The sequence below is a fragment of the Apteryx mantelli genome, chromosome 6 (genome assembly GCF_036417845.1).
Source record: "Apteryx mantelli isolate bAptMan1 chromosome 6, bAptMan1.hap1, whole genome shotgun sequence".
Taxonomy (NCBI): Eukaryota; Metazoa; Chordata; class Aves; order Apterygiformes; family Apterygidae; genus Apteryx; species Apteryx mantelli.
In genome coordinates, this window is record NC_089983.1 from 39,425,889 (window position 1) to 39,453,495 (window position 27,607).

Here is a 27,607-nt window from a genome sequence, read left to right on the forward strand (position 1 = left end):
TAAACACTGGATCTAAAAAAACCCATCAACCTCCCTAGTACTCAGCAGAAAATCAGACTATGTACACAAAGAAAATCTCTCTGTCCTTGGCAACTCTTCCCCCTTCATCCCCTGTGACTTCTTCCCTTTACAGCCTGATATTTACTCTCCAGTAGCTGCAAATAAGAATTCCTTCCATTCCCCTTCCCCATCTGTACCCTTAGAAACTGAGCATATCCTAATGGCCAGAGATTGCCCTACCTGAGGAGAAGGGAGAGGCATGCCCAGGATCCGTCTGCTCAGGGTGCATATGGAAGGAATTCCAGTCTGTTGTACTTGAGCACGTAATCTGCCCCTGTAGGGCACCAGGAATCAGATCTTGAACGGCTTTTAGATCACTTAATATGTGTGTTAGGATCTTGTGGGATTTTTGGGAGCTCCAAAATGCCACTGGAACGAGGCAGCTGGGCCCTTTGCAGACCCCACCAGGTACCTATCTGAGATGCCTCCAGAAGTTCATGAGAACATCACAGTGATCAACACAGGCATTTAGGATGTAATTCAGTTGCCAGACCAGAGATATTCAATGCTGTGATAGATATCATAAGGGTATCTCTCCTGCTCCCAGCTGGCACCTCAGAACAGCACAGGTTTGTCAGCTGTGTGACACACCTGTTAGTCCCATGCAGACATTTCAGTTACCTTAGAGCTCTCAAATGGTACTAGATGCTTATGTTAGGCAGCTAAATTGCACCCTATTTGTGGAATTTGATTGAATGTTACTTTAATTGAACATGAAGACTCTGCTTTCAGCCTTCATAGCCAAAAGAAACCAGCTGACATGACAGAAAAGTCATACTTAAGTCAAAACCTGTGTAGTTTACTCACCACAGCCTTAGTTCAACTTGCACAGAGCTCCAGCAGTTTAAATGGCCACAGGGGGACTCTGCAGTTTATTGCCAACCTCTGAAACAACATTGGTATTTGCAAGTGAGTTTAAAGAGAATTAAAAAATCTAAACAAAGAAATGAAGAGATCCATAACTAAAATTAGTTATGGATAGTTCTGTCTGGCAGGGGGCTAGAAGTTTTCCATGACTGACTGCTGTTTCTGTCTCTTACAGGAAATTCAGCAAAGGCATGGTCTGGCCAACTCTATCTCTTCTTACTTAATCAAGCCTGTCCAGAGGATCACAAAATACCAGCTCCTACTGAAGGTACCTTAGGGACCTGGCTAAATTATCTCATGCAAAACAGTTCATAGGTTTAATGAGTTACCTTTTATTCTTCAGGTAGCTGCCTCATCAAACTGTTCATGACCTGTGAGCAGCACTGCTGAGCTGCTGCTCCTACCTCTCAGGCCTGAATGTGGCAACAAAGTGTGAAATTGGATTGGATACTGTAAAGGAAAAGACTCACAGAAAGAAAAAACAAACAGCAAAAAATGATCAGCTGCTTCAACTGTTTTGGGGTATCCAAGTGGATTTAACCCTAAAAAGAGAAAACTGGGAAAAAGAGATGACTGAATCGTTTTTCTTTCCTTTCTTTCTTGCTAAGTCTGGGACATGTAACATTTTGATTAGAGGCTTCAGTGACAGCTCAGCTGCTTCAAGCAGTAATGAACTTTGGGAAATTTCACTGACCTTTGTCAGAGCTTCCTTCACTAGCATTAGATTCTGTTTGGGAGCTGATACTTTTGTGCTTGAAAAACAAGGAAAACATGCATATACAAAGCAGAAGACTTTTGAGTTAACATTTCCCATGCTAGTTTGTTGTAAATTAGTTACAGCTTTTTGCAATTTCTTGTGAATAGGTGAATTTTAGATCTAACTTGACCAGCCACTGTCCACTTCAAAACTAACAAAGAAATGAAGAAAAAATACCTGGGGGATAAAGGAAGAAACAGATTCTGACTTTGAAAAGCCTGGACCATAGATTATACTTGCAAGTCTTTAGACCTTCCTGTGTATACACAAAAGCAGTGATATACTGTACTAGCAAGGCACTTACTGGGTACATTTGATGTGTTGGCAAATCTGTGTTTTGTACCACTTTATTGAAAGAACAGATGGGCTTACCGCAACCTCGTCAGTGCCATGTGACAACGAGCCTCCACCACACAAACCAGAGCTAATGGGAGGGCTAAAACACCCCTTCAGTCATCACGCCTTTGGCCTCCTCCTCAGATGATCTTTCCTACCTGCCTGGGTGCAGCACACTGCCAGCCTTGACTACACTGTGAGAGTGACCCGTGCTACTGGCTCAGGCAGGGATCCCACAACCCTGGCTTGCAGAGCTGCACTGACTGAAGTCTGCAGCATAGATAGAAAGCCCCAGAAAACCTCTAAATGCACAGTCTCATTTGAGAGCAGCTTGTCTGTCCTGCTTTATAGTCATTCCCACTTGATCCCCACTAACTTTGAGCATCCACAGTGGGTTTTGATCCAGTTCAGCTTTATCCTGTCACTGTTAGCAAAGTTGTTGCAATTTTGTGCTCTATAAAGCAAGAAACATGATCTGAATTTGAGCCTGCCTGTTGGTCAGAATTTTTTTCATAGGTGTTCTGCATTGCTTCTTAGGAGCTGCTAACCTGCTGTGAAGAGGGCAAAGGGGAACTCAAAGATGGTCTGGAAGTGATGCTCAGCGTCCCCAAGAAGGCCAACGATGCAATGCACGTCAGCATGCTGGAAGGTAGCAGAGGGGCAGGTGGCTGGGGCAAGGGAGGGATTAGCGAATGCATGAAGCCGCCTTGTATCTTGTGTAAAAAGCTGCTACAGGTTAACTGCAGCAATACAGTTGACTGATTTACATTTTCAGGTATTTACTAGCTCCTTCTGAAATGTCTTCAGAAGTTTTGGAAAAATTAAAACGGGCTAGGAATTGTTGGAATTTTATACATACATACATACATACATATATACACACACACATGCACAAACATTTGCTGAAAACACTCCTGCTTACTGAAACAAAAAAACACTCCTGAAACATTATCAGTTTAGCTGCCTGCAGGCCCTAATGATTAGTGGATAAAAACTTTTCTAAATACTCTGTTTCAACATAAAAAAAAAAGTTCTGGCTTTCCGAGCCCAAACGGTTTGTGTTTCAAAACATTAGTAAAATTACCTAAAGAAAGTATTTTAAAACTACAAAAAAAATTTTTGATTGCCCTAAAGTTAAATCATTTATTGGCTTTTTGATGTGTGGCATATTTCTAAAATTTGAAAATTTTAGTCTGGACAGAGATGCTTTATTGTTTCTCAAACATTTTATTGGAGTAGAAAAATCATTTCCAGCCTTGCTTAAGTCAGAACCAGGAAAAGAGAAGAGTAGAAAACAGTCAGGGAAAAGGACGTGGTACCACTAGCTAAGCAACACTGTAGGACCAGATGATTAAAATTGCCAAGAGAAAAACTGACCTCACATAGGTAAGAACACAGTGAAGATGGTTTTCATTGCAGTGTCTGGTGAAAAGCAGGTTTCCCAAAACAGCGCTCGGATAACCTTTCCCCACGAGATCACCAGCACCATGCAAGGGATGGTTTTGTTAGGGTAGACAAGCACATGGAAAGTTGTCTTCTGAATAAAACATTTTCTCTAAATATTTGGAGCAGGGGTAGGCAACATGAGGGACCAGGGCTGCTTGCTGTTCTGCCAAGGCTTCCTGGCACAAGCAGCAGCAGGGCTGCGCTGGTGGAGGAGCAATACCCAGCTCTGGAGAGAAGTATGACCGATGGACTGCTGAGACAGCGGCTGTGAGGGCACCTTGCACACAGCTGCACTGGCATCCTGGGTCCAGCCCGTGGTGGGGAGCACTTACCAGCTCCCCTTTCCCCTCAGGCCTCCAGGTTATGTGGGGTTAGCACTGTGATCCTCAGCCTTTTGAATGTTTTTGACATGCAGCTTGGAGGGTCAGGAGCTCTTCCTGGAGAGCTTGTTTCAAACACCATCCCAGTTAGTACTTAAAAATATAGCTCCAGCTTCTCACTGTGGGATCAGACAGGCCCTTGGAGATTTGGTTAGCATGCTCAAAGGAATCCTGGTGTGATAGGGCACTTCTAGCCACTGCACATTACACTTCTCTGAAATTATGGTGACGTGCATAAGATTCCCTGCATTGCAACTCTGTGTACAGTAACCACCACTGAACCCATTATAATATTTATCTTTGAGGAAATACTACTACACTCGGTAGCAGTCCCATTTAGTACATATGACGTATGAACCACTGGTGCGATAATTATACCATGGCAATAGAGGAAAAGAAAACAAGATTTTCACTAAGACAGTGGTTGCCCATTAATGTCCTTTCAGGATTTGCACAGTGAAGAGCCTGACCTTCTTATTCCAAGTCCTTCCTGCCCTGTTGTTTATAGGCAATACTGGCCCCAAGAACAAATGCCAGACAGTGTGTTGTGTGTGCTTTATTTAGGATTTGATGAGAACCTGGACGTCCAGGGAGAGCTGATCCTTCAGGATTCCTTCCAAGTGTGGGATCCCAAGTCTCTCATTCGGAAAGGCCGTGAGAGGCATTTGTTTCTCTTTGAAATCTCTTTGGTGTTTAGCAAAGAGATCAAAGATTCTTCAGGACACACAAAATACGTTTACAAGAACAAGTTACTGGTAGGTGTGGCTTCAAAGAAGATATTCTGGGTGTTGTGTTTCTTGTAGGTAGAGGTGGAGTTTGGGGGATGACTCATGTCCCCGTGTTGGGTTGGGAATACCATGCCACCAGAATGGCTGGCTCTGGGCTCCACAGGCTCATGGAGCAGGGCTACACCTGGAAGCCAAGCTCACAGTGAGTCTGGAGAGGTTTAAGATAGTGAGGTATGAGGGGATGGTGAGAAATGCAAGGAGGATCACTCAAACCATTCACTCTTCCCTGCCATCCCCTGCTGGTTTTCTGTTTCTTTTATCTGTGTGTAGCAAAGCAGAGATAAGATCTCATTCCGTTATCCATCCCTGCCTCCCCCACTTCCCCCTACATATGTAAAACTTTCTGGACTCAAGAGACTTCATACATATGAAATCTCTCATCATCTTTTCTCCACTAGACCTCAGAACTGGGAGTGACTGAACATGTTGAAGGAGATCCCTGTAAATTTGCTTTGTGGTCTGGCCGGACACCATCCTCGGACAATAAAACAGTGCTGAAAGTAAGTCTCTTCTGCTTGCTTTCTTTGCCTTTAGAGCTTCTAGGTGAGGCCTTGGGAGCGCTAAATGAAAGGTCAGTTTTCTGCCATTCTCATGTTCACATGGCTCCCATGCCTCCCAGAGGGACCATGCCTCCATCAGGAGTAAATTCAGCTCTAGGGCCACAGTATGAATTAAGACAGTGCAGTTGTGCAGCCTCGCTGAATTTTCTCTCCTCTTGCAATCTGGGTTGAGCAGTTGCACACTCTAACACAGGGCACATCTGAGGGTATTTGGGCTGAGAATTGTAATTGCTCTTAGGCTTTTGCTGCTGGGCCTGTCAGCAGTCAACCTTTTCCTCAGACCTCCAGAGCTGACAGCCGTTTCTGTCAATTGAGTTCCTAACGAAGTATTCACGCTGTAGTATTTTGTCTGAGGAAATCCCAGCTGTGAACTGATAACCTATTTTCCCTCCACAGAGCGTGCTGTATTGCTAGCATTAAATATATTTATCCAGAGCTTAACTGCTTTGCTGTTGCTTGCCAAGTAGGTCTGGTTAAAATACCCTCTCAGTTCTCCTGAGGCCACCAGGTATTCCAGCAGCTAAAACAACACAGCAGAGAGGCAAAACAGTTAATCATGCCTTTTCTACAGCTGACCATGATTCTTCTACATAGGAGGTGACATGTTGGAAATATAATAAAGTGTCTGCCTTTCTGCCTTCTGGAATTTTAGGCATCCAGTATTGAAACAAAACAGGAATGGATCAAAAATATCCGGGAAGTCATTCAAGAAAGGATTATCCATCTGAAAGGAGCTCTGAAAGAGCCAATTCAGCTCCCCAAGACACCAGCAAAACAGCGAAACAACAGTAGAAGGTAACCTCCGTCATTCCATACAGTGTGAAATCACTAGAGTTTTGTTGACTAACAGCAATGTGGTGTCTGTGGGCTTTTTACTGGATCCATTTACATTTTCTTACTGTAGTCAAAAGCAGTTTTCATAACCTTTGCTTGTTCTGCTTTGTTGGGAGAAAAGTAGCTAGAAAGGTTTTCTGTGAGATCCATATGAATGTCTTTTATTATATTACTCCAAAATACTGGGGAAAAATGAACAGTAAAAATTCTTCACCAAGTCTAAGGTTTTTTTTCTTTCCCGAAATAGAATTTACTTCTATGTATTTGAGTGTTAACAGATTCTTTTTTTCCAGTTTGGTGTTTCGAATTGTTAGACAATGAGAATCATAACTGGTCATGACAATATATTACTAGACTAGAGAATCTGTGTTTCCTCATCAAATATGAACTGCTTTACGCCCTGGAAAATAATATTAAAAAATTCTGTGTCAACCTCTTTGAATTCAGGATTAAATAGAAATTACATGAAATTGATTGTTCTTTGCTGTCCTAAGATTTGATTCCCATGCTGCCATTCCAAAAAGTCACCTGTAATTTGAGCATCTCCCCTTCCTCATTAAGTTTTATCATGTAACAATTCTCTGACTTCAAGTTGTACTATAGAAGCATCCAGAGAGTGACTGATCAAGGTCACCCAGGAGATTTGTAGTAAGGCAGAAATTCAGCCCTTTCTTCCATGGGACATGCACCAATACAAGAGTTTTCTAGTGCGGAACTGGAATATCAGATTTTTTTTGTCCTTAAATATGTTTTTCATATTCTTTAAATGTCTATTTTGAAAGACCAATAAAATTCAGGAGTATTGCAGGAGGGAAAGAAACACCTTCTGCTAGCACACTGGTGCAGGTATACAATGTCTCTGTATTTGTTTGGATATCATTTTTATGGCTTAGTATTAAACTCTTGAAAATGTGGGCTCCTGTGACACAGGAGAAATGCCCTTTCCTTCAGTGTCACATGTAGCCAGGGCTCACTGGTTTTGGTTAGGGAAGAAATCTAAATTGAGGGAAATTTCTGCCCGACACCCTCATTACAGAGCTATTTCTGAACACCAGAGTCTTCTCTGCTGTAAATACACAGGGAATGGCCATCCTGTTTCCAGCAACAAACGTTGTGATTATGTGCTAATCCCAACCCAATGGCTGAGAGTGACTTCATTTTAAATTGCATGTTACATAGCAACATGGGCTGTATCAGTGAGGTAATTTTAGCATAAAGCCAGCTCTGGCCTGCTGACTCTACACTTCTCAAATCCACCTATAAAATTTTGCACTTTCCAAGGTAGTGCATTAAGTAAGTGCTGTTGTTTCCCTATTATCTCTTTTGCAGAGACGGAGTAGATGATGCTGACAGCCAAGGAGATGGGAGCAGTCAACCTGACACCATTTCCATTGCATCCAGGACATCACAGAACACAGTGGACAGTGATAAGGTAGGACTGAAATGTGAAAATATGCTGCAGCTAATTGCCCCCAAAAAAATGCAAGTGAAGAGCAGAATAGAAGACAGAATAAAGCAACCTGTCTCTTATGGAGCTAGCCTAAATTGTATTCCCCTCTGCCAGGCTATTAAAATCCAGTCTGTTTCTAGATGCTCATCAGTACTGCTGTTTTACGTGGTTACATCTCTGTTGCTGCAGCTTCTTTGTGGTTAATATCCAGAGATTGAATTGGCTCAGAAGAAACGCAGCCCAGAGCAACCTTTTTTTCCCTAGCAGAACTTCCCTAGAGTGAGCCAGCTTCTGAATCAGCAAACAGTTGGTTATGTTCCATGTTTACCCTCTGAGCTAAAACTGCTAATTTGTTGGAGGGAATACAGGTGCTTGCACACCAATTAATACAGCAAAATTGGGATCCTGGCTGGTATCTTGAGAGCCTGGGAGACCTACCCTTTCCAGACACTGTGATTCTGGACCCCACTCCTCGTGGACATATGGTGGAACATATGGATGGCCCCGTGACGCACTAGATTCTGTTGGAATGCTGCACACTGTCGGCACGTATGTACTCGCCGTTTTATTTATCAGATGATCTGAGTCCAGGTTCCCAGCTCCATTAGGATGCCTGACTTAAATTTGTCACCCTGATTCCTCCAACTGGGATCTTCAGCTAAATTAGCAGCTGCTGGTAGGAGTAAATGGGCTGTTAATAATAATTTATTTCAGTCAAGCTGATGGGGTTTTTCATATCCACCAAGAAAATATTGATATTTTCCTTCCTGTATGGTTTTGAAACCATGTGAAATTTGCAAAAGGATGAGTTCTCCAAAATCGATCTGGGTTTATCTGTTGTTTGTCAGGGCTTTAATTATGCTGCCAGTCAAAGGCTATCTTTGCAAATTCAGGATTCATATTTATGGTTGTCAGGTTCATGAGTAAGCTTCAGTAAAGAGGTTGTTTTGAAAGCTGGACTCAAAAATAGGAGTTAATTGTAAATAAATAACCTTTATAAGCCCAACTGTTGTGTTTACCTTAAAGGAATGTTCTCCTGCGTTAGAAAAGTATGAACCTCCACAGTCCGATGGCCACTGTAATGTATGCAAATACTTTGCCCGATGCTGAAGATGTACTTTCTTATGTCTTCAGTCCACATGGACTCATCCTGCTTTTCCATGCTTTTCACATTTATCATTCCTGAGAAAGGCCCTGACTTAGCAGAGTACTTGAGCTCATGCTTAATGTTAAGCTTTCATGTAAGCTTTGCTGGTTCACCCCAAGCTCATTGACTCTGTTGCTTGAATGGAGAGGTAAGATTCTCCACATTGTATGCTGCAGCTGCATACAAGCAAAATCTACAGCGCTAACAGCACACAAAATGATCAGGCTGTGCCCTGAAAGACAGCCCATCACGGCAGTTGCTTTAAGGATGTATTGTAGGCATTTCTACCCACAAACCTTGTCTGACTGAAAGGCAAGTGCATGTGAGATAAATTGAGCACCAAATCATCCAGGGAGAAATTTGTCGCCATTGGGGAAAGGTTAAATCAGTTCTAAGGTTGGATTTTATTGTCTGACACTTTTTTAAGGTGGGATAGGCTCGCTTGCTGACTTAGGGCTATCTGTGTGTTTGTATGTCCTTGCAAGCATTTACTGAATAGAAACAAATTTCAGTGTATAGTTAAATCTTAAATATACCTGTGTGTGCTTTGTTGAATCTGAGGAACTAGTGTAGCATCCTTAGATGCAGGGTCAGTTCCTGCTAAAGCAGTTTCCTTCCTGTCACTGATGCTAGTGCCAGCAAATTGTGGAGAATTTACCCCCCCCAAGTGCTGCATTAGAGTGTCTTTGCTCCAAGGAAAACGAACGCCCCCACCCCCATGTCGCTTTATCGTTCTCTCTCAGTTTTTCTACATAATGTTACTCAAATTAATGACAGATGAGGCTGATTTGTCTCACTGCACATTGAAATGGCCTGGAGAGACCCCTGTGTTCAGTCTCAGCTCAGACATAAGTATTTTCTTAAGCTGCTTGAACTAGGCCCTTAGCAGGTATCAGCATATGCTGTGAGCAGCCTCTGGGTTAGCAGATCCCAAAGCTCTACCAGGACCTAACAGCACACAAGACTCCTAGTGGTGACACTTCACAGTACTGGAGCAATTCACTGTCGTTTCAAGTTATTTCAGTCCTGCTTTGAAAAGGGTTTTTTTCCTCTGTTGTGGAAGAGAGTATCTTCTGGGAGGGTCTGAGTGAATTGTGTTGGACTGTGAGGATTTGCCTTCTCACACAGGCTGGTACTGCACTCTGTCATGCCCCCCTAGCTAAAGTTTCTTGGAACAGTTGGTAGCACTTGGTAAACACTGTAACATATGCACTGTATTTAATTCATGTGGTGCTGATAACAGCACCGATATGTGATGAATATACGCTCGGCAAAAAGTAGTTTCCCTGCCTGTAACTCGAATGTTGTCAGCAGACTTATTCCCACAAACTCGGATTCAGGCTCTAGGATTTGTCCTAGCTGGAGCCTCCACGTATGACCTCTCCATGTACCCCAGTGAGATCTCCACCCAGACAAACCAGAAGAGAGAGCTCCTACCTTTCAAAACCCCAGTTGTTCAAAGCAGCCTCATTTACAAACACATGCAAAGAGCTTTGCAGTACTAGCAGTGTGCTGAGCTGGAAGCAGATTAATTCTGCACTGGAAACATTTATATATTAACTCAATGCCAGAAACAATTCTGAAGTAGCATTTAAGTGTTGATATTACTGTCTGAAAGCAAAAGAATTCAAGGGTTTAGCTGACATGTTTTGTCCTTTCCCTAAATCTTGCTATTATGCCCAAGGATTACCTAAAGCATGAGTTGAATGTTTGGAGAAGACAATGCCAAACAACATTTTAGACAAAAAAAAAAAAAAGACTTTTAAAGATTCCTGAATTCAAGCAGTGCTTCTGCTTAATAACACTCCTTGTGTCTCAAGTCACATGCATTTCTTTTCAAATTTTGAAAGCCAGCTCCTCCTGGGTTGTGGGTAGTGGTTTCTCTCTCATTAAGGTTCAATCCTAGAAGCAAAGCTTTACCTTTACACTTCAAACTCCTGAAAAAGGCAGGAGGTTTTTTGTTGTTAAGTGGGAATGACAACATTACTGTAAATTCAGCAAGGATTCTGCTTCCACTCAAGACAGCTGAACCTAGCTGTAACATTTACACTATGGATCATTTGGTAGAGAGGACAAAGCACCTGACCGGGGGCCAAAAGAGCTGAGTCTCCTAGTTCTACTCTGTCACTCCGTGGTGGATGCCATTGTCAATTATATTTTAGGGCACATTGCCCTTGTCTTTTTTTTCTGTTCAGATTAGGAATTTTGTGGGGCAGGAATTCTTGCAAACATTGTGTTTGTACAACACCCAACATACGATGCAGACCAGAATTCAGAGTAGTTTTATATGTTGAAGATAATTCACAGCAATCATTACAATAGCAGGCTCTGCTTTGAAAATATTCCTAATTATATGCCTAACTCCAACAGTGTTATTGAGTCTTTAAATATTCAGGCTTCGCTGGCTGCAGGGATCAGGCGATTATATGAGACTCTCAGCTTAAACAAAAAAAAAAAAAGCTAATGTCCAAGTCTGTTTAAAAAAGAGAGAGAGAGAGAGAGAGAGAGAGAGATATTACCCCTGACTTTTAAATTAAGTATCTGATTAAATAACTTCTTAAATCTGGGTCTTAGTCCTTAATATCTTTAATTTTCTTGAGTTTTATTGCACAAAATATTTAAAGCAATTATTCCTGGGCTCAAATATTTCATTTTCATTAAGTATTATGTAGCAGAAATGTAAACGTCAAGTAAGATTTGTAAGTCTGCACCTTTATAAAAGGAAGGAAACAGAGAACATATCAAATGTTTATTTTTCTATAGACATTCTATAACTTTTTTTTATAGGCAATCTATAACCTACAGTATTTCTCTCTCTCGCGCACACACACACACACACACACACACAAACACAAACAATAATTTCAGTTGTCATTTGGGAAAGCTTTCTATACGGGAAAAAAGTGTGTTCATGAACTGGACTCAGTGTTAAAGAACCAATAGAAAATTAATACTGTTACAGTAAGTATAATTCCCATTGAACATCCACGTCAGGTCCTAGGTAACCTACTATGCAAAATTTCTTCATCCTCTTCCAAAAGGCAAACTAGATTGCTTTTGTTCTGTACAGTAAACCCTCTTCAACGTGCTACCTAAAAACCTTTCCTTCGGGAGAAATCCTTGCCCTATTCAGTTCACAACAGATAGGATTTCAGTCTTTATACGTGGATTCAAAGCAGTAGGGAATCGCACAAAGGAAACGCTAGTGTGCAGGGCATTCTCATTTGTTAAGCCCATTGATCTGTTGGCTTGTTGGACGTCTGTTTCTGGCGATACTGGTCCGTCTTCTAATGACTTCTTTTCTGTTAGCTTTTGCAGAATGCTGAGGAGAGCAGTTCCCATCTCCTCGTGTTGTTCTTGGATGTGGGAAAAAAGCTCTGAAATGTGAACTGAAAAGATTTTACTCTCTAAAAATAAATATACACTATATACTTTTATCTCTTCCGTTAGATACTGGACTTAGCTCATCTTTCAGAAGCCATGAGACTAAGATCTTGACCTCTTCCACATCTGTGGTATTATATAAAAACTGGGAATTATCATTTTTCTAATTGAAGATGATTGGTGTAAGAGGGAAAGTGTTAGAGTGACAGCCTGTTGGAGCAACTTACCTAGGGGTGAATTCTCTTACCTTGTAAGACTTTGAATAAAGGCAAAATAGTTTTCTCCCTCTAATATTGTTGCTCAAACAGAAGTTATGATCTGATGCAGGAATTACTGCTTTAGATTCTTTGTTAGGAAGGAAGCTAGAGCGCCCGGTATTCAGGCTCCCTTCTCTCCTTAAAATCTATCATTACAAAGAGTCCTGATACTTGCCAGGAATAGAGGTATTAATTCTCAATTCCTTGGAGTTTTCCTTTCCAAGTAATACAGATACGAGGAGTGCCTTGATCCCCCACTCTCTTTCTTTGTTAGGTCTTGATACTACTGGTCATTTTGTCCTGCAGCTCCACAGAGTTGTGCACTAGCATGCTTTCCTAAATAGGCATACGTCCTTGAACTGTTGCCTGGTGTTAACTGCTTGCTGATTAAAAAAAAAACAACACAATTACTAAACAGAAATGCCCACCACCAACAGTAAAACAAACCCATTTGTTACTTTCACCATAGGAAGAAGGTAGGGAAAGTCATTACATTTATTAGATGCTGACTTCAATGTGTACAACATAAAATGGCCAATCACTGCTTCCCAGCATGAAATTAATTTGGAAATTGAGTATTTAAATTAAAACACCAAAACCCAAAGTTGAAATGCCAGAAATCCAGCTTGACCAGGCAGCTTATCAAGAAATGAAGTATGCATAAGGTGAGCGGGGCGTTTATGAATATTCTTTTCTCTTAAACCATCGATCCTGTCAGCTGGAGGCCTCCAGTGGTGCGAGCTGGAGACCTGACTATGACGAGTAGGGAGCTATAGTGGCTGGTGGCTGACAGCCATTCCCTAGATATCACTGAGCCAAAGGTTTTCTCTCACACACCAGTGTAAAGCTGGTGTAACGGCCCAGCACAGCATGTGCCCTGCTCTCCCCATCACAGGATGTGGATCCTGCTTGGTGCAGCCATGAGCTGAGTTTCTCCAGGACTTGCGTTGACACCAACACATAGGCGGTTCAAAGTAGGGGCTGGTTACAAATTTGTATTTACACATGAGGCAAGGGTGCCAGGTTCTGCACAGTTCTTACAGCCAATATTTTGGACCTTTTTTTCCCCGTCAATGTTCATCAAACTCTGGTGCAGCATCCTCACAGCAACATACAGAGGTGTTTTTAAAACCTGTTTTCAACTCAGTTCTGAGCTGTGCTGAATTCTCTCAGGCTGTTTCTGAGCAGAAAAGGCTGCAAAAAAAGCAAACTATAACTCCTAGATTTGGGGGCTGGCTGTGTGACCCTGGTCCTCATATGGTTTACCCCAACTCCTGGGCTACTGTCTGTAGCCGCTTGAAATTGTAACTAGCTAAGTGGGAGCATGCTAGCTCTGTGACCGTGATCCCTGCCACTACCAGCACTACACATCAGCCCTGTTCTTGGTGCTAATAGTATTCTTCTCTTCTGTGCTCTCAGACTGGCCTGGTATCAGGAGCAAACCTAAGGCTCCCTCAAATCTGGAATGACTTGGAAAATCTCAGCTAAATAAGTGAAAGCTACAAAATAATGAAATAATAATACTCTGCCAATGAAAATCCCCTTTAAATCTTGAAATAGGAACATCAATGTAAGGAAAAAACAGGGAAAAAAATCTGATGTCAATATAAAACATTACTTTGTCAAATACAGAACATCCAGACGTAGAATAAAAATATATCCACATTTTCAAAGAGAGAAGTAAAGGCACAGAAAAATGAAAACAGTACCATAAGGCAAAGGCAGACACTTAATCTGTTAACAAGAGTGCTCTCACTAGGACTGAGCTGACAATTTAATTTCTACTTAGTTTCTCAGCATGGGAACAGATCTGCTAAGCAGAAATGAAAACTATACAGCCGATCTCTCTGTCCCTCTGCTACGCTGTGAAAGTGTTCTGAGGCTTTCAGCTTATAGTCCTTAGTTTCCTGAAGCAATTTCTTCCATTGAATCCCCTGATACCAGGGTTTTTTAATCATCTCTGGGCCCTTGCCAGATTTACGCAGCTAATGATCCAAGTCCTCCAGCCCCCTGGTGCAGTATGTGCATCCCATGATCAAGGTTTTGGCCTTCTCCATCCCTGCCAGGCAACTTTGTATTGAATCATACCGGATTCCTGTGCAAGGGACGTCTTTCTACTGCAGCATAGGAGGAATTTCAAGGGACAACAAGAGCTGTTGACCCGCGGCAGTGCTTATGTATGTGCAAAGCATATATCACTATGGCCTGGAGTCTTTACAGTATGTGGGCAGGGGACTGGATGAATATAAACCCCTTTTTAGGGGACAGTGACTCTGTCAATGGTTCATGGCCCTGCTGGATTGCAGCTGATGTGAGGGAAGGGGGAAGGACTGATGTAAACTCCAGCTTCATGAGAGCTAAGGAAGAGCCTGAGAGTGGGGTGGTAAAGCAGAGTCACTTAAATACAGAACCTGGGGCATTTGTTTAAAAATCTTGCTGTTTTCTGGAACCCTGTGAAAAACAATATATGTAGAGCTGTCTGCCAGGTGAGGCTGGGCATTGACTGAAGAGATTTCCTCCTCCAACATGTTTATTTTATTTTCAATAAATTAGATTAAATTTAGCTACTGAGAGTTTCAGAAGGGGAAAGGAAGACATTGATTTGGTCTCATCTATATAAGTAGTGTTGTGGTCATTCTGTACTGAACCTATCCAGGCAAGTAACATGCCTGAATGCAATAGTGCGTTGTCTGGAGTGCTGCTCCCTTGTAATGGCTGATGAATTACGTTATCACAAGCAAAATTAAATTTATGTAATAGAAAATGACTACTTACCGTTAAGTGTATTCTTCCTGTCAAGATACAATAGAGAAAAGGAGCGTGAGTTATGACGTCCGAGGATACACTTGTACTGCTTTGACATTGTCTAGCATTAGTGCAGTTATCACGCTGAGCTCTTACTGCCCTCACCTGGAAAAGGGAGAACATGATAGCTAGGAAAAGAAATCCTGACATAAAACATTTTGGCACTTTAATTAGCCTTCTTGAGTGCTCACCAGCTATAGGTAGTTAACTCTTTTCAAGATACTGTCATGTAGGAGCAAAATGTTTATCTTATCAAGTAAATAAATTGTCCGTCCAGAAGCTGATGTATCTCCCTTGGTAATGGTAGTTTCTTCAAACTTCTTTAGCTTCAGGGAAACTGCCTCTGAATTCTTGCTCTAAATCTTGGCTAGGAACCCTGTAAATTCAATCCTTTCCTCGGAAAATATATAAATGTATGTATCTTTTTTACTGTGAAAGGTTCCCTGAAACTGAAGTCACTAAAGTGATGCTTGGATCTGATAAGGGAAGATGTTTTATCCCTGCTGGCAATGCCCTCTGTGACATAAGCTTGCCTCTCGAACCATTCATGCCCATTAATATTACTGTAGCACATTTCTTTTTCTCTCTTTCCTAAGCATAAGGAATTTTCCCTTTGCTTTCTGTATGCAATGCTGCCCACATCATGAAATGTTTCAACTTCTGAATTGCAGGGCTGTTTTTGCCTGCCTCCATTCAAGGTTTTCAGCCTTTTAGAAGAAAAACTTGAGGCTCTCTTGGAGTGAAATATGACACACTCAAACAGACAAGGGAAGGCCAGTGCGTTACTTAGGTTGCATCTTTAGATTTCCAATTGAGGCTGTCCCGAGGCTGAAGTGCAACATGCACCTTGGTTCAGCCCTTTGCACAAAGGTGCGTGGACACCCGTGAAGGACTCTCAGTTGCAGACGTGGTCCAAATAGCTAAAACCCTCCCTTGATCAGAGAGTCAGGGCCAGACTGACGCTCTGCCTTGGTATAATTTAATCTCTGTTTTGGGGGTTTAAACGATAGGTTTTACATTACCTTTTTGTCTGTATGCTCATCACTGTGACTTCATAGGAATTTACCCGCCTGTCATCTGCAATTGGAGTCACTTGACAGTTCTTTGTTGGATTGATAATGTATGTAGCATCTCCAGATGGAGATCTCCAGCTCCTCCAGCACTGGTATTAGTACTGATGCTGCCTAAAGCCCAAACATCCCAGGACTGATCCAGGGCCCTTGGCCTTCTGTTTCTCTTTGAACTTTGAAAAGACGGACTTTGGTTTTATTCAGATTGGAATCAGATTTCAAAGCAAGGGCAAAATATTTCCTACAAACCTAGGTTTTCAGCCAGGTTTAATTCTGCTTGGAATTAAGTGATATCTGTCATTTCTGTCATCCATTTCTAAACATAACAAATTGACAATTAAGAAGTTTGCCTCTGAGAAGTGACATTTCAGGGGTCCAAGTGCTGCTGAGAGTAGGAGCATTTGTTTCCTGTTGCTGCCGGCAAGTATTTGTTGCAGCTGTGGGCAGGCCATCTTGTTTCAAAGGGCTTTCTCAGAAAAGGTATGTATGTTCTAACGGAAAACAAAGCAGAACATGAACACACTGCTATTAAAACATGGCACCTGTTGGGAACCAGTGCAAACTTCATAGAGGTTGTCCAGGGAACTTTTTAAAGTCTTAGCCATGTAGTGGAGCCTAATCCATTTCTTATCATTCTGTGTAGCAGGATAATTCCCCCCGCGGTCACCCGAGGGGTGAGGAAAGTGAATGAATTTCACCAGAGGCCCCCATTTTTTATTTGGTAGTTGAGTTTTAGCAAGCGACTTCCAGAAGATTTAAGCATTTGCTTCACACACCCCGTCTTCATCCCTCTGAAAATATAGCAAAGGCAAAAGAGAGGAAAGAAGAAAGTGCAAGCTTTGCAGGGGGTTCTTTCTTTCTCCTCTCAAAGGATATTTAAAATGACATGAACAGTGCCAGGTTTTTAAGTATGTGATATTGAAGTTTTAATCCTAATGTAATTGTTTCTAACATGCCTAATGCACTCTGAAAGAAAAAAAAATGCTGAGTTATTCCTGCCTATGAAGAGTTTGGTCATTGTAGAGCAGCCTGCAGTTTCATTCCATGGACAAAAAAGAATGAATATCTGGAAACTTGGAACATCTGCAGTGTCTGTGGTAATAGAAATCATATTCCTCACTGGCTAATATTCCCAATAAAGAACTTAGTAAAAGGCATGCAGGAAATTTGCCATGCATCTTAAATATCTCAGCTGGCATTTCTGAAATGCCGGTGAGCTTCAGTAGGACTCTGCTCTCAAGCTGCTTGGACACAGTCCTGTCCCTGAAGGAAAGCCATTCCTCTGGTGCTCTATGAAGAGCAACTGAGCTGCACTCACAGGTTTGTTTTCTTCAGTGTAGAAGCAGCAGATACTTTCTTTACTGCATTTCTTAACACTGCTCCCAGTTTTTTACTTGCGCCTGTAAATGACTGCAGATATCAATCCAGACTAGATGCTAAGAAGAGATTGAACTGAAGGCCCTTGAAAATACAGCCCTAGGAAAAACAGGGAAAATACAGTCCTAGGGAAACAGATTCCTGAAAGATTTCTTTTCAGCATTTTTGTGCATAATTGGCACTTATACCAGTCACAGATATGTTCCACTTCTTTTATAATGTACATTCTTCTGTAAATTTTAATTTCTGTTGCTATCCATATCATAAAGAAAGGTCATTATTGATTTTAAAATACTGTAGGCAGCCTGATTTTTTCATTTAGGAAATAAGGATCAACATTTAGTCTGCTTTCAGTCTTATTCTTAGATCATTTCAATCTAATGCATCTTTTGGTGGAAAATAAGTAAATCAGTAACATTTGAAAATGTAAGTCAAGTCTCCATATGATGAAAGAGATATATAGGATTCCTTCGACTGATGCTCTCCTGAGAGCAATGCAGCTATAATTGCCAAGGGTTAGCATATATATATGTGAGGGTATTTAAATATAATGTAATAAATTTAAATATAATGTAATGTAAATATAGTTTACATAGCAGCCCACTTGATATATCCTTTCTATTTCTCCAAGAAGTGTGAAAATCAGATTCTGTACTAATATGCTGATGAACCTTTTACAAGCAGATAGCATGCAGCTACTGATCGTCTTAGCTGATATAAGAAGTATCCCAAGCTCACTGCAAATACAAGATCTCTCAATCACAAGATGTTTCTGAAGAACATGTGATCTTGCCTTAGACAGGATGACTGTGTTTTTAAAGTATACAGGAGTAAGGTGCAGAATGCTGCCCTGGTAAAGATGGTTGAAAGACTCAGCTGTGGACTACACTATGAGATCAAATGACAGGAAATAAATCATGCTCAAAATCAATAAATCTTTATTATGAAACCAAATAAAAAATGTTTTGATACCTGCTGGGAAGAAAGACTTTGTCATGAGGATATTTAAGTGAATCAGTTTGATGCAATCAAAACAGAATAAGAGGAAGTAAGTGCAGTAAAATCTCTATCTTTCTTTCAAAAACATCACCAACCCAAGAGTTTAGTACATTTTAAAATAGAAGAATTCGACTAAATTATTGATTTTCCACAGAATGAAAGTATATTCTATTTTTCAGCTCTAAAGAGAGGTCAGCTGTTGTTTGACTTGAATAAATGTTCTGTGATTTTCAAAGAATAAGTTGTCAAGATTTGTTTCTATTTATGCTACTGTTAGAAAGCGAGTTTGACTTCAAATGGTCAAGGAGCTTCTAGATCTGAATTAATCTTTGACTAAATGGGAAGCTGTTTCTTCATGATAGTCAGAAACAGTGCTTTTTCCAACAAAATTCTGTGTTAATGGGGAGACAAAATTACATATGTATATAATCAGAGATCAAGTTGCTCAGTTACTTTTTCCTTCAAATATATGCTAATGGAAGTGCAAGCTGAACTGTAAGTTTTTAAAGGCCATTTCTTCATTACTGTTTATCAAAATTAATGTTCACTGACCTGTAAATTATTCACTAATTCCTTCCTTTCCTCCCCATGAATAACTCTTTTTCGCTTGTGCTCTTCCGCAGTATGGAATGACATTATTAGGCACTGACACTGGACAAGTGAGATGATCCCTCAGGCTGCCCTCAGACTTATTTGCCTTGTCACATCTAATGAGAGTAAACTGGCACTTGTTGAGAACTCCTGTCTGTAAGGTCCAAGTACCACTTTGTGAACAAGCCTGCACAAGACATGAAATAGATATCCCAGTTCAGTGGCATGCTATTTTTGTAGTTCTCTATTGATAGGAGCGACAAGAGGGTTAATAAAAAGTGAATAGAATATATGCCCCCCCACACTCCCCAAAATGAGGACTTAATGGAACAGAAAGTGTCCGTTTGTACTTTGGAGTCATGCCTATGGCCATTCTCATTTGTGTTCAAGAGTATTTTGTTTTTTTATTTCTTCTCTTTAAGTTGTACCATCCACGTTGTCATTAAGCAAGAAGCTATTCCTCATCTAGAGCTGATCATTCTCCTTCTGTTCTTCCAAGAATTTGAGTTTGTATTTATTTATCCTGTACTGTTGTTCTGAGATTTCTTTCTGGTGATTACAGCATGTTTGTTTGATTTGGCTGTACAGAATTAAATATATCCCTCTAGAGGAACAATATTTTTTTTTGTTGGCATAGATTTCTTCCTTTTGGAATTCATCATTTTTGTGTGGATAATACTTACTAGTTGTAAAGTGCCAGGTTTGTATAAGGAACTTAGAAGGTCTTGGAAAGGCATGCTTCCAGCTATAAAGGGCTTATAAGGATAACACAAGATAACTGTCTAGAAGGGAAGAAAAGATCAGGTGTGATCAGAAATTAGTGTTCAGGACAGGTCTTTGAACAACATGGTTAGAGTTCATTGATCAAGGACATTGGGACACACTGGAAGTCATCCAAGTTTAAAGTTAGTATTAGCAAAAGGATTGATGCTGGAAACAAAAGTGTGTGTGAAGGAGGCAAAGGGGAGGGAGTTATGAATTCCCTTTGTCCTGATAGGGATTTGAGCTGAGGAAGACACAGCTCACAACCAGTATTTTTTAGAACATCTTTAATTCATTAAGTTGTTTTTATTAATAGTATCCAGTTATTGTCCAGATTTGGCTGGATCTTGCTGTGTTGAATTCATCAGTTCTTGTGAATTCAACAGGACTGCTAGTCTCCAGAGCTGATCGGTTCTTTGGAAAATTTCACACCCTACTGTCTCACCTCCTTCTCTTTAGCTTGCTGTCTGCTGATAACTGTTTCTCCATCCAAACCTATATATAAAACCTGTATAAAACCCCTTCACACATTCTCGTGTGGAAGGGGCCTTTACGCATGGTGAGAGAATACTTAGTCTCAAAAACAGTGCAATGCCAGAATATAGGCAAAAGGGAGCAGGCAGATGGTGAATTAATTGATTTTAACTCTTTGAGGAGGGCCATGTCTATCTTGGTCTTTGTATGTTGCCTGATCGCGTGCAGCTGTGATCATGGCTAGGCCCTTGAAGCATCTCAAGAACATAAATATGGGCTGGACTGGGAGGAGATGCAAGGAATCAGAGGAACATGGAAGGCAAGCCATAGGAAAATACAGAGCTGGGCAGACAGCTGGTGAGAGCTTATGTGAGAAACAGAGATGTTAGATGTGAGGGGACCTGAGGAAGAGATCACACCAGCCAAAGTAACCATGATTTTGTTTTCTGCTCCCTCTCAGATCCCAGTAAGGGTTTGCATTCTCTCACCCCCAGCTAGAGTAGGGAAGAAAAGTCTTTGAGTTACGGGGAGATCTATTCTGGTCACTTCTACTCCACAAACACCCTGTCTTTTCAGTGACATGAGGCAGTATTTATTCTGGATCCAAGTCTTCTTGGCAGAATGCCACAGGAGGCACTTATCTGCCTTGGAGTCCTCATTCTCGCCACCTTGTGAACCAAGTGCTGCCTCCTGTCACGTCTTGCTACCAGCAACACAGCCAAGAGGGAGACACCCACGCCTGGGTTTCCAGAATCACATGCTGCTGCTATCCAGATCAACTTTATTTTTCTGTTTGGATCTTACATTAATTTAGAAACCACCAACAATCAAAATCAAAATCACCCTCTTCAAATGTGTGTGTGGGCGAGAAACAGACGGGTGTGAAATGTATGGCGCAGCTCCACAGCTCCTTTTCTCTATGGGTTCATTTTTCCTGACACTACAGCATCACTTCTTGACCATGCTTGCAAATAAACAATTACTGAAAGAACATGGCTGGACCACACATGCATATTTTCCACCCTTGCGGAGAAAAGCTGTGTGTCGGCTGGTTGTTATTTATTTTCACAAGAGGCAGTTGGGTTTGTTGTTGTGTCTTTAGGGCACAATCTCTCGAGGTGCTGAGCCTTCTCAGCTTGCAGAGGCTGCAGGAAGAATTGAGGGTGGGAACCAGCTGTGCCCCACAGGTCTCAAGCCTCAGTTGGCCTTATTAGTTCTAAAAGTTTTCCAGTGTTAATACTTACTGTGTGATCTTGAGGATTCAAGAGAAAAAGACAGCAGGGGGTCTCCCCAAGGGAAAAAACACTTTGCCTGACCAGACCACGTGATGTTTCTTTAAAACTGGAGTTGGAGTTGTTAAACCATCAGTTTAACATTTTCATATAGAGAAGAAAGTAAATTGAAAGACACAGAGAAACTTTAACTTTCTAGCTTGCTGCAGATAATGCAGTGAGAGCTGATTTTCTTGTGAATTTAACTGATTCTCTTTAGAAAGCTGAAGTGCAATGTTCTGTATCTGTTGCTAAATACAGAATGAGATAAGCGGCATTCAGCTGGCTGATCTTTGCCTTCACAACTAGGCACCAAGCATCACAGTGGATCCTCTGATGTGCAGGCTGCCAGAGCATGCTAGGGCAATTTAAAGGGTGGCTCTACCCCATCTCTGCCACCCTATACCTCGCCAATAGCAGATTCAGCTACTGAGTACCTTCCCCCAGCTTTGTACTGCCTTAAACCGCTGCTGATTGCAATGTGTGGGCTGGGAGCTAAGGACTGATGTTCATGATTCACCTTCTGGATTTAGTTGCAATGGCTGAACAAGCAACACTTGCATCCTCCCTTCTTTTGCAGCTGAAATCTAACAGAGGTCCGAACAGAAGCATTTAGTTTGGGCATGGGGTGGGGTGGGGTGTTGTGGTTTGTCTTTTTTATGTCTCTGAGGTTTCATATTCTTCCAGAGTTGCTGGTCTCAGTGCTACTCATGGTTATTTTGCAAAAACCCTGAAGTTGTGCTGCCCCCCAGCAACTGGACGCCTTTATGAAACCTTTGCCTCTGAATCTTTCTAGGAGAGAAATGTCAGGACTGAGAAAGGCCTTTAAAAATCTATCCTTTTTCATTCTCATTGGGTTGCTCATTTGTGACCCTCTCATTGTGTGAAGCCTATGTGTAATTAAAGAGCACTTTATCACCCTCTTCAGACCTCACAAAGAAGATAACACTGCTGAAGCTGAAATGCAAGAAGTTGTGTGCTGCTGCAAAGAGGCTGGAAGGAGGCAGGTGAGAGTTGTGGCCCTGGGTAGGGCAGCTGCTAGGTTCAGAGAAGCAAGACAGGAAGGATGAGCTGTTTGAAGAAATGGAGGGAAAACAGGGCATGGCCCAGCCGATGTAAGCCAGCTGTGTTTCACTGGGTTCGAGGGAGCCGCCTCACTGTACACTGGGTGGCTACCTGGCCCCAAGCCTCTTGCACCTCCGCACCACATCCAGCCCTCCAGACATCCAGCAGCAGTTTGGGGGGCTGTTTCACTAGTAGCAGGATTTTGCTCCAGCCTTTGATCAAAACAATCTCCCCTTTGGGGGAAAAATAAATGAATAAAAATAGTTCAGTAAAAGCTGAGCCAAAAGGGAAGTCTTTTAAACAAATATACAAAGCATTTTCCATTTGCTGGTTTCAAGTCTTTTAAGAGAGAAAGAGCAGCATTGCTAGGTTTCAGGAGAGCCAAGATGTGTCTGCAGGTTGCAGATCTAAAACAAGACCACTTGCATAGTCTGTCAACAAACCTGGCATTTGCGTTGATAGGAGTAATATAGTAACTGCCAGGGCCCTGAGGGCACTAACAGGCCTTACTGGTCCATACTAGCCTCACTTGGGACTTCTCCCCCCACCCCTGCCCATGGCCCAGGGGCTCTCTTTAAGCTTAGCCCAGGGCTGCCAGTGCCTCCCCGACTGGGTCAGAGCAGCGCTGGTCCCCAGCTCAGCCATAGCCATGCCCACCTCTTGGCCCTGCTTCATCACTGCAGACCTGTCCCATGGTCACCTGACCTGATCCTAACCCTGACTTGTGGATTGACTTCCTGGTATGGCCTCAGACCCACCTCAGTGCCATGATATTACCTTATGATCTGAACTCAAGGTCGGACCTGACCACCTACTCCAGGCCTGCCCTGCTCCCTTGCTCGCGTCCCGTGACAGTGGGTCCTGGACAGTGAGGCCCTGCCCTGCCGGCCACTGTACTCCTCTGCTCCTAATGAATCAGGGCTTTCCATTGCATTTCACTGCACCTTTAAATGTTTTATCCTATACATTCCCTAAAGCATTCTTCTGGGCATCCTACCCCTATGTAAAACATAGAGGTAGTGACTTAAGAGGATAAGTGCTTGATAAAACAGCTCTGTAGTATTTTAGTCATCTGCTTTAATTTCAGTAACAAGCATGAGGGATGCTAATGTCTCAGTATGCAGGGATTTGCAATCACCTTTAGTGGAAATAATTCCCCTCATGTAAAACAGTATAAAACACCACTACCAAGGGCTAGAACACCGTCCTTGCAAATCCTTTTCTCTTTACTCCCAACAGATCAGGTGTCTTTTACTAAATTTCTTTGTGCTGTAAAAGGGGAAATGATTCTAACAAAGAAAAGCGAGCTTAAATTATTAAGCTAAACTCTTGATGGGAGGCAATAAAGGAGCAATTCTGATCATCTCAAGGCACCATCTATATGAATGAGGAAAATGAAACAAAATCATGGCAGCCATTGGCCGTGAAGTGAGTATTAAACGACTCCTGAAATATGGCAAAATTAAGAAGAGTTTTTACCTTTATCATATTATCATCAGTAAAAGCAGACTGTTGGTTCTGTTTAGATGGTAAATCCTGATTTAATAAATATGTAGACAGGCTGTAAAAGAACAACTGATTTTACTTACATGACACATCTATCTCATATTCTTTATTCATAGATCTCAAAGTCTACTGCAAAGCAGTCAGAATCATTTTATGCCTGAGAAAACTGGGTCACAGAAAAGAGAAGTGATTTGCTAGCGTTCATACTGCTGTCCTGGTTATAGGGGTGAGAGAATTTCTGTTCTTAGTCCCACTTCCTGCCACTGGGCAGTCTTTCTTCTAGGAGATCAATGGATAGCGTTTGTTCAGATTTTTTCCCAATATTTTTATGGTACTACGACTCAAAATGTCATTTTTGTGTATCTTGTCTTCCCTGCCTTCAATTTAGTCTTAATTAATGGTCCAGATTCACCTGCTTTCGTTATTTGAACTCAGATTGGGCCAAACCTTCACAGATAGGGTGTGAATTTCTTTTCTGAGAGAGAAGTTTGACCCATTTGGGAGGGATCAGACAAAGACTACACATGGAAATAGATTCAAATTACCTGTTCAAGGAATGTTAGGATCACTTTTTTAGAGCAATTCATTAAAAAGCTAAAGATGAGCCACAAAACCATTTCTGGATCCGAATGCATATTTTCCCAAGGTCATAGTAATTCCAGGCTGGGATTTCAACATAGCATTTCTGCTAGGCATCTCATTTTAGTAGCAAATAAGCTGAATTTAGTTTAAACCCTGATTTTTATTAAGGAGTGATTCAGGGTTCTGTAACAAGGTTCAGGCAGCTGTGGAGAAAGTAGAGTGAAGAGACAAGCAAGGCTAGCAAGCAGCAGCAGAAAGCGTTTCTGTTGAACCTTGAGTGACTGGTGGGAGACCTGGCATCCCATGCCAATGACACAGCACATGACCTATACAGGAAGATTTAGAAATAGATTTTCTATTTTGCTTTGTTACAGGGAAATGGGCAGTGAATTAGACTGTATTTAAGTTAGTAAATGATAGATAATGCACCCCCTCACTATGGGATTTTTTTTAAATCCATGTCGAGGTTGTTTCATCAAAATAAAATTTCTTATGAAGAGCTGAAGTCAAGCTCCTTACCTGCATTTACCTGCATCAATAGCAAATCACTTCTCCTGGTAGATAGTGCCAGCCACCACCACACCACCAAGGAGTCCTGAGAGAGAATCACATTCCGTGTTCTCCTTTTTTTCTGGGTCGTTTATGTTCACAGCAAAGCATTGAGTGAGCCTTGGTTCAATGCTTTGTAGTTTTAACCAGAAGTCTGTCAGTGTAGCAAGGGTCTTGTTTTGTGTCTGGAAGCATTTCTGAGTTGGGGAAAAAAAGATAAAGTCTCCAGGGGCTGAATGCCAGCTTACAGATAAAATGTGCTGTATGAATCAAAACATGCAAAGGAAGGACAAGCCTTTAAAAAGCCTATTTAATATTATTTCTTTTTTCAAAATGCAGAAGCAGCTTGTGGCTGCTCAGAAGTTCTTTGAATCTGTTGTTCACGTTGTTAAAAAGTATAGCAGTGGAGATTAATATACTGGTTTGTTTTTTAATCAAGAGAATCTTGTCGTTGGATTTGAATATTTGCTGCAAACTCTTATTTAAAATTTTTCTTATTTATAGCATCATGTTTGGGTATGTAAAACATAGTATTATCTGACTGTTTACTCTTACAGTAAGATGGATTTTTACGATTAAATAAGTTCCGTGCATTCCTTTAAACTGCTGGAGCCCAAAGGTTTAGGAGTGTTAGATTATCCAGCTGCAACTATTCCCACCACACAGCCCGGTTGTGCATTACAGGGGCTGTAGTGAGTGAGCAGGAGGGAAGAAGCTGCTGGAAGCACCAACCGGATGTGGGACCTGACTCGCGTGTCCTCTGCTCACCACATAGGGTCGGTGGCCGAACTGTTTGGTCATGAACATAACCCATGAGCAGCAGGTAGAGAGAGGGAAGTGTAGCCTTGATTCCGCACAATATAGGCTCAGTGCTGGACATGTGTTCATGGTCCTTTGAAATCAGTGAGAGTTAAACCCAAGATTCAAGGCTCTGCTGAACAGGCTGGATTTGCAAATGAGCTTTGCTAGGCTGTGGTCTGAACACCAAGGTATTTACTTTACATCGTGAGGTTAGAGCCAGCATTTTGAACTGGTGGACCGTGTTAAAGCAAGTGATTATTCCAAAAGCTGTTTGAGGGGCAGCACGTTTCCATTGTCTGACTGGTCACGGTTATCTTTTTGGTGCAGAAACATGGATGTTTTCTTTGCTAGTTAATTGCAATGTAACAAATGCAGAACACACTCATGGAAAAGTGTTGTGTAAAAGGGCACACGTGAGCTATGTGTGTTTCAGCAGACCTGCCTGTGTCTTCCCACCCCCGCTTTTGGAAGCTACTTCATCATGTGCCCAGGCCAAATCCTGTCCCGTTTAAGCACATGGAGATTGACTTTACTGGGACCTGAGTTTGGCCCCCCTCTCAAGCAGGATATTGCTTTGAACCTTCACCCCTGAAACTGGAGAGTTTTATGAGTCTGTTATTGGCTGTAAGCCAACACTGGTCTTTTAGTCAAGCAAGGGAGAGTCATGTTTTTAGATCCAAAGATTAAACATTTCCTTCCTGCTGCCACCCCTATTTCCACTAAAGGGAGGGTGTTAATTGCATAAAAAATTGCTACCATTTACAGTCAGAGCTGTTCCTTGGAACCAAGTCATCGTCTGTACACTAATCTTGAATTTCCATTAAAATGTGCTATTAGGTGATTATATTTTATGAGAATGTATTCTTGACTGAGTGATCATTTCCATACCTGATCTGTGGTTTTCATATGTTATTCTCCTGTCTGCTACATATTGTGCACTTTTTCACTCCGTCTTCAGTTTTTGAAGAAAACAGTGAACTTTTCTGTCCTTATATCTCCATGCAGCTAGAATGTAATGCTAGACCTCTCTATTGCCAGGAACTTTGTTCATTGATGCTCCTCATACTTGATTATTCATTGAAGCACTTTAATCCCATCATCTACATATAATTTCATCTAGTGATTTACTCATCCCTGTAAATATTCAGGGAGGCCTAATTCCCCTATCTGTTAAACCATTGCATTCAAATAGGTTACTCTCAATTCAGTCCACTGTGGCAGAGCAGAACTTGATTCTATTAGGCTATTTCAGTTCTGGTGCAATGAAGAATAATCCATCAAAATCAATAGGTCACCATGTATATAGTGGTTTGGGCTGTAAGAATCTATTGAGCAACTTTCTGGAAAGCCATAATTATACAAATCAAATCCATTTCAGCCATCTTCTCCGATAGATGAGTATAGCCTGCTGTGATTATGTATCTTAGCATATATTCTCCTTTTTAATCATATAAGAATGTGTATAGGTTTTCTTCCAGCTTCCTGTGAT

The 27,607-nt window shown here is 41.6% G+C and overlaps 1 protein-coding gene across 1 annotated transcript in view; it reads left to right on the plus strand.

Moving 5' to 3' along the window:
- KALRN (kalirin RhoGEF kinase) overlaps positions 1 to 27,607 on the plus strand; it is a 530,846-nt gene that overhangs the window by 378,749 nt on the left and 124,490 nt on the right. The window contains exons 28-33 of the mRNA XM_067299320.1: positions 1,103 to 1,195; positions 2,558 to 2,669; positions 4,411 to 4,601; positions 5,033 to 5,134; positions 5,847 to 5,989; positions 7,358 to 7,460. Of these exons, the coding sequence (XP_067155421.1) occupies positions 1,103 to 1,195; positions 2,558 to 2,669; positions 4,411 to 4,601; positions 5,033 to 5,134; positions 5,847 to 5,989; positions 7,358 to 7,460 (744 nt within the window). The remainder of the gene's footprint in view (positions 1 to 1,102; positions 1,196 to 2,557; positions 2,670 to 4,410; positions 4,602 to 5,032; positions 5,135 to 5,846; positions 5,990 to 7,357; positions 7,461 to 27,607) is intronic.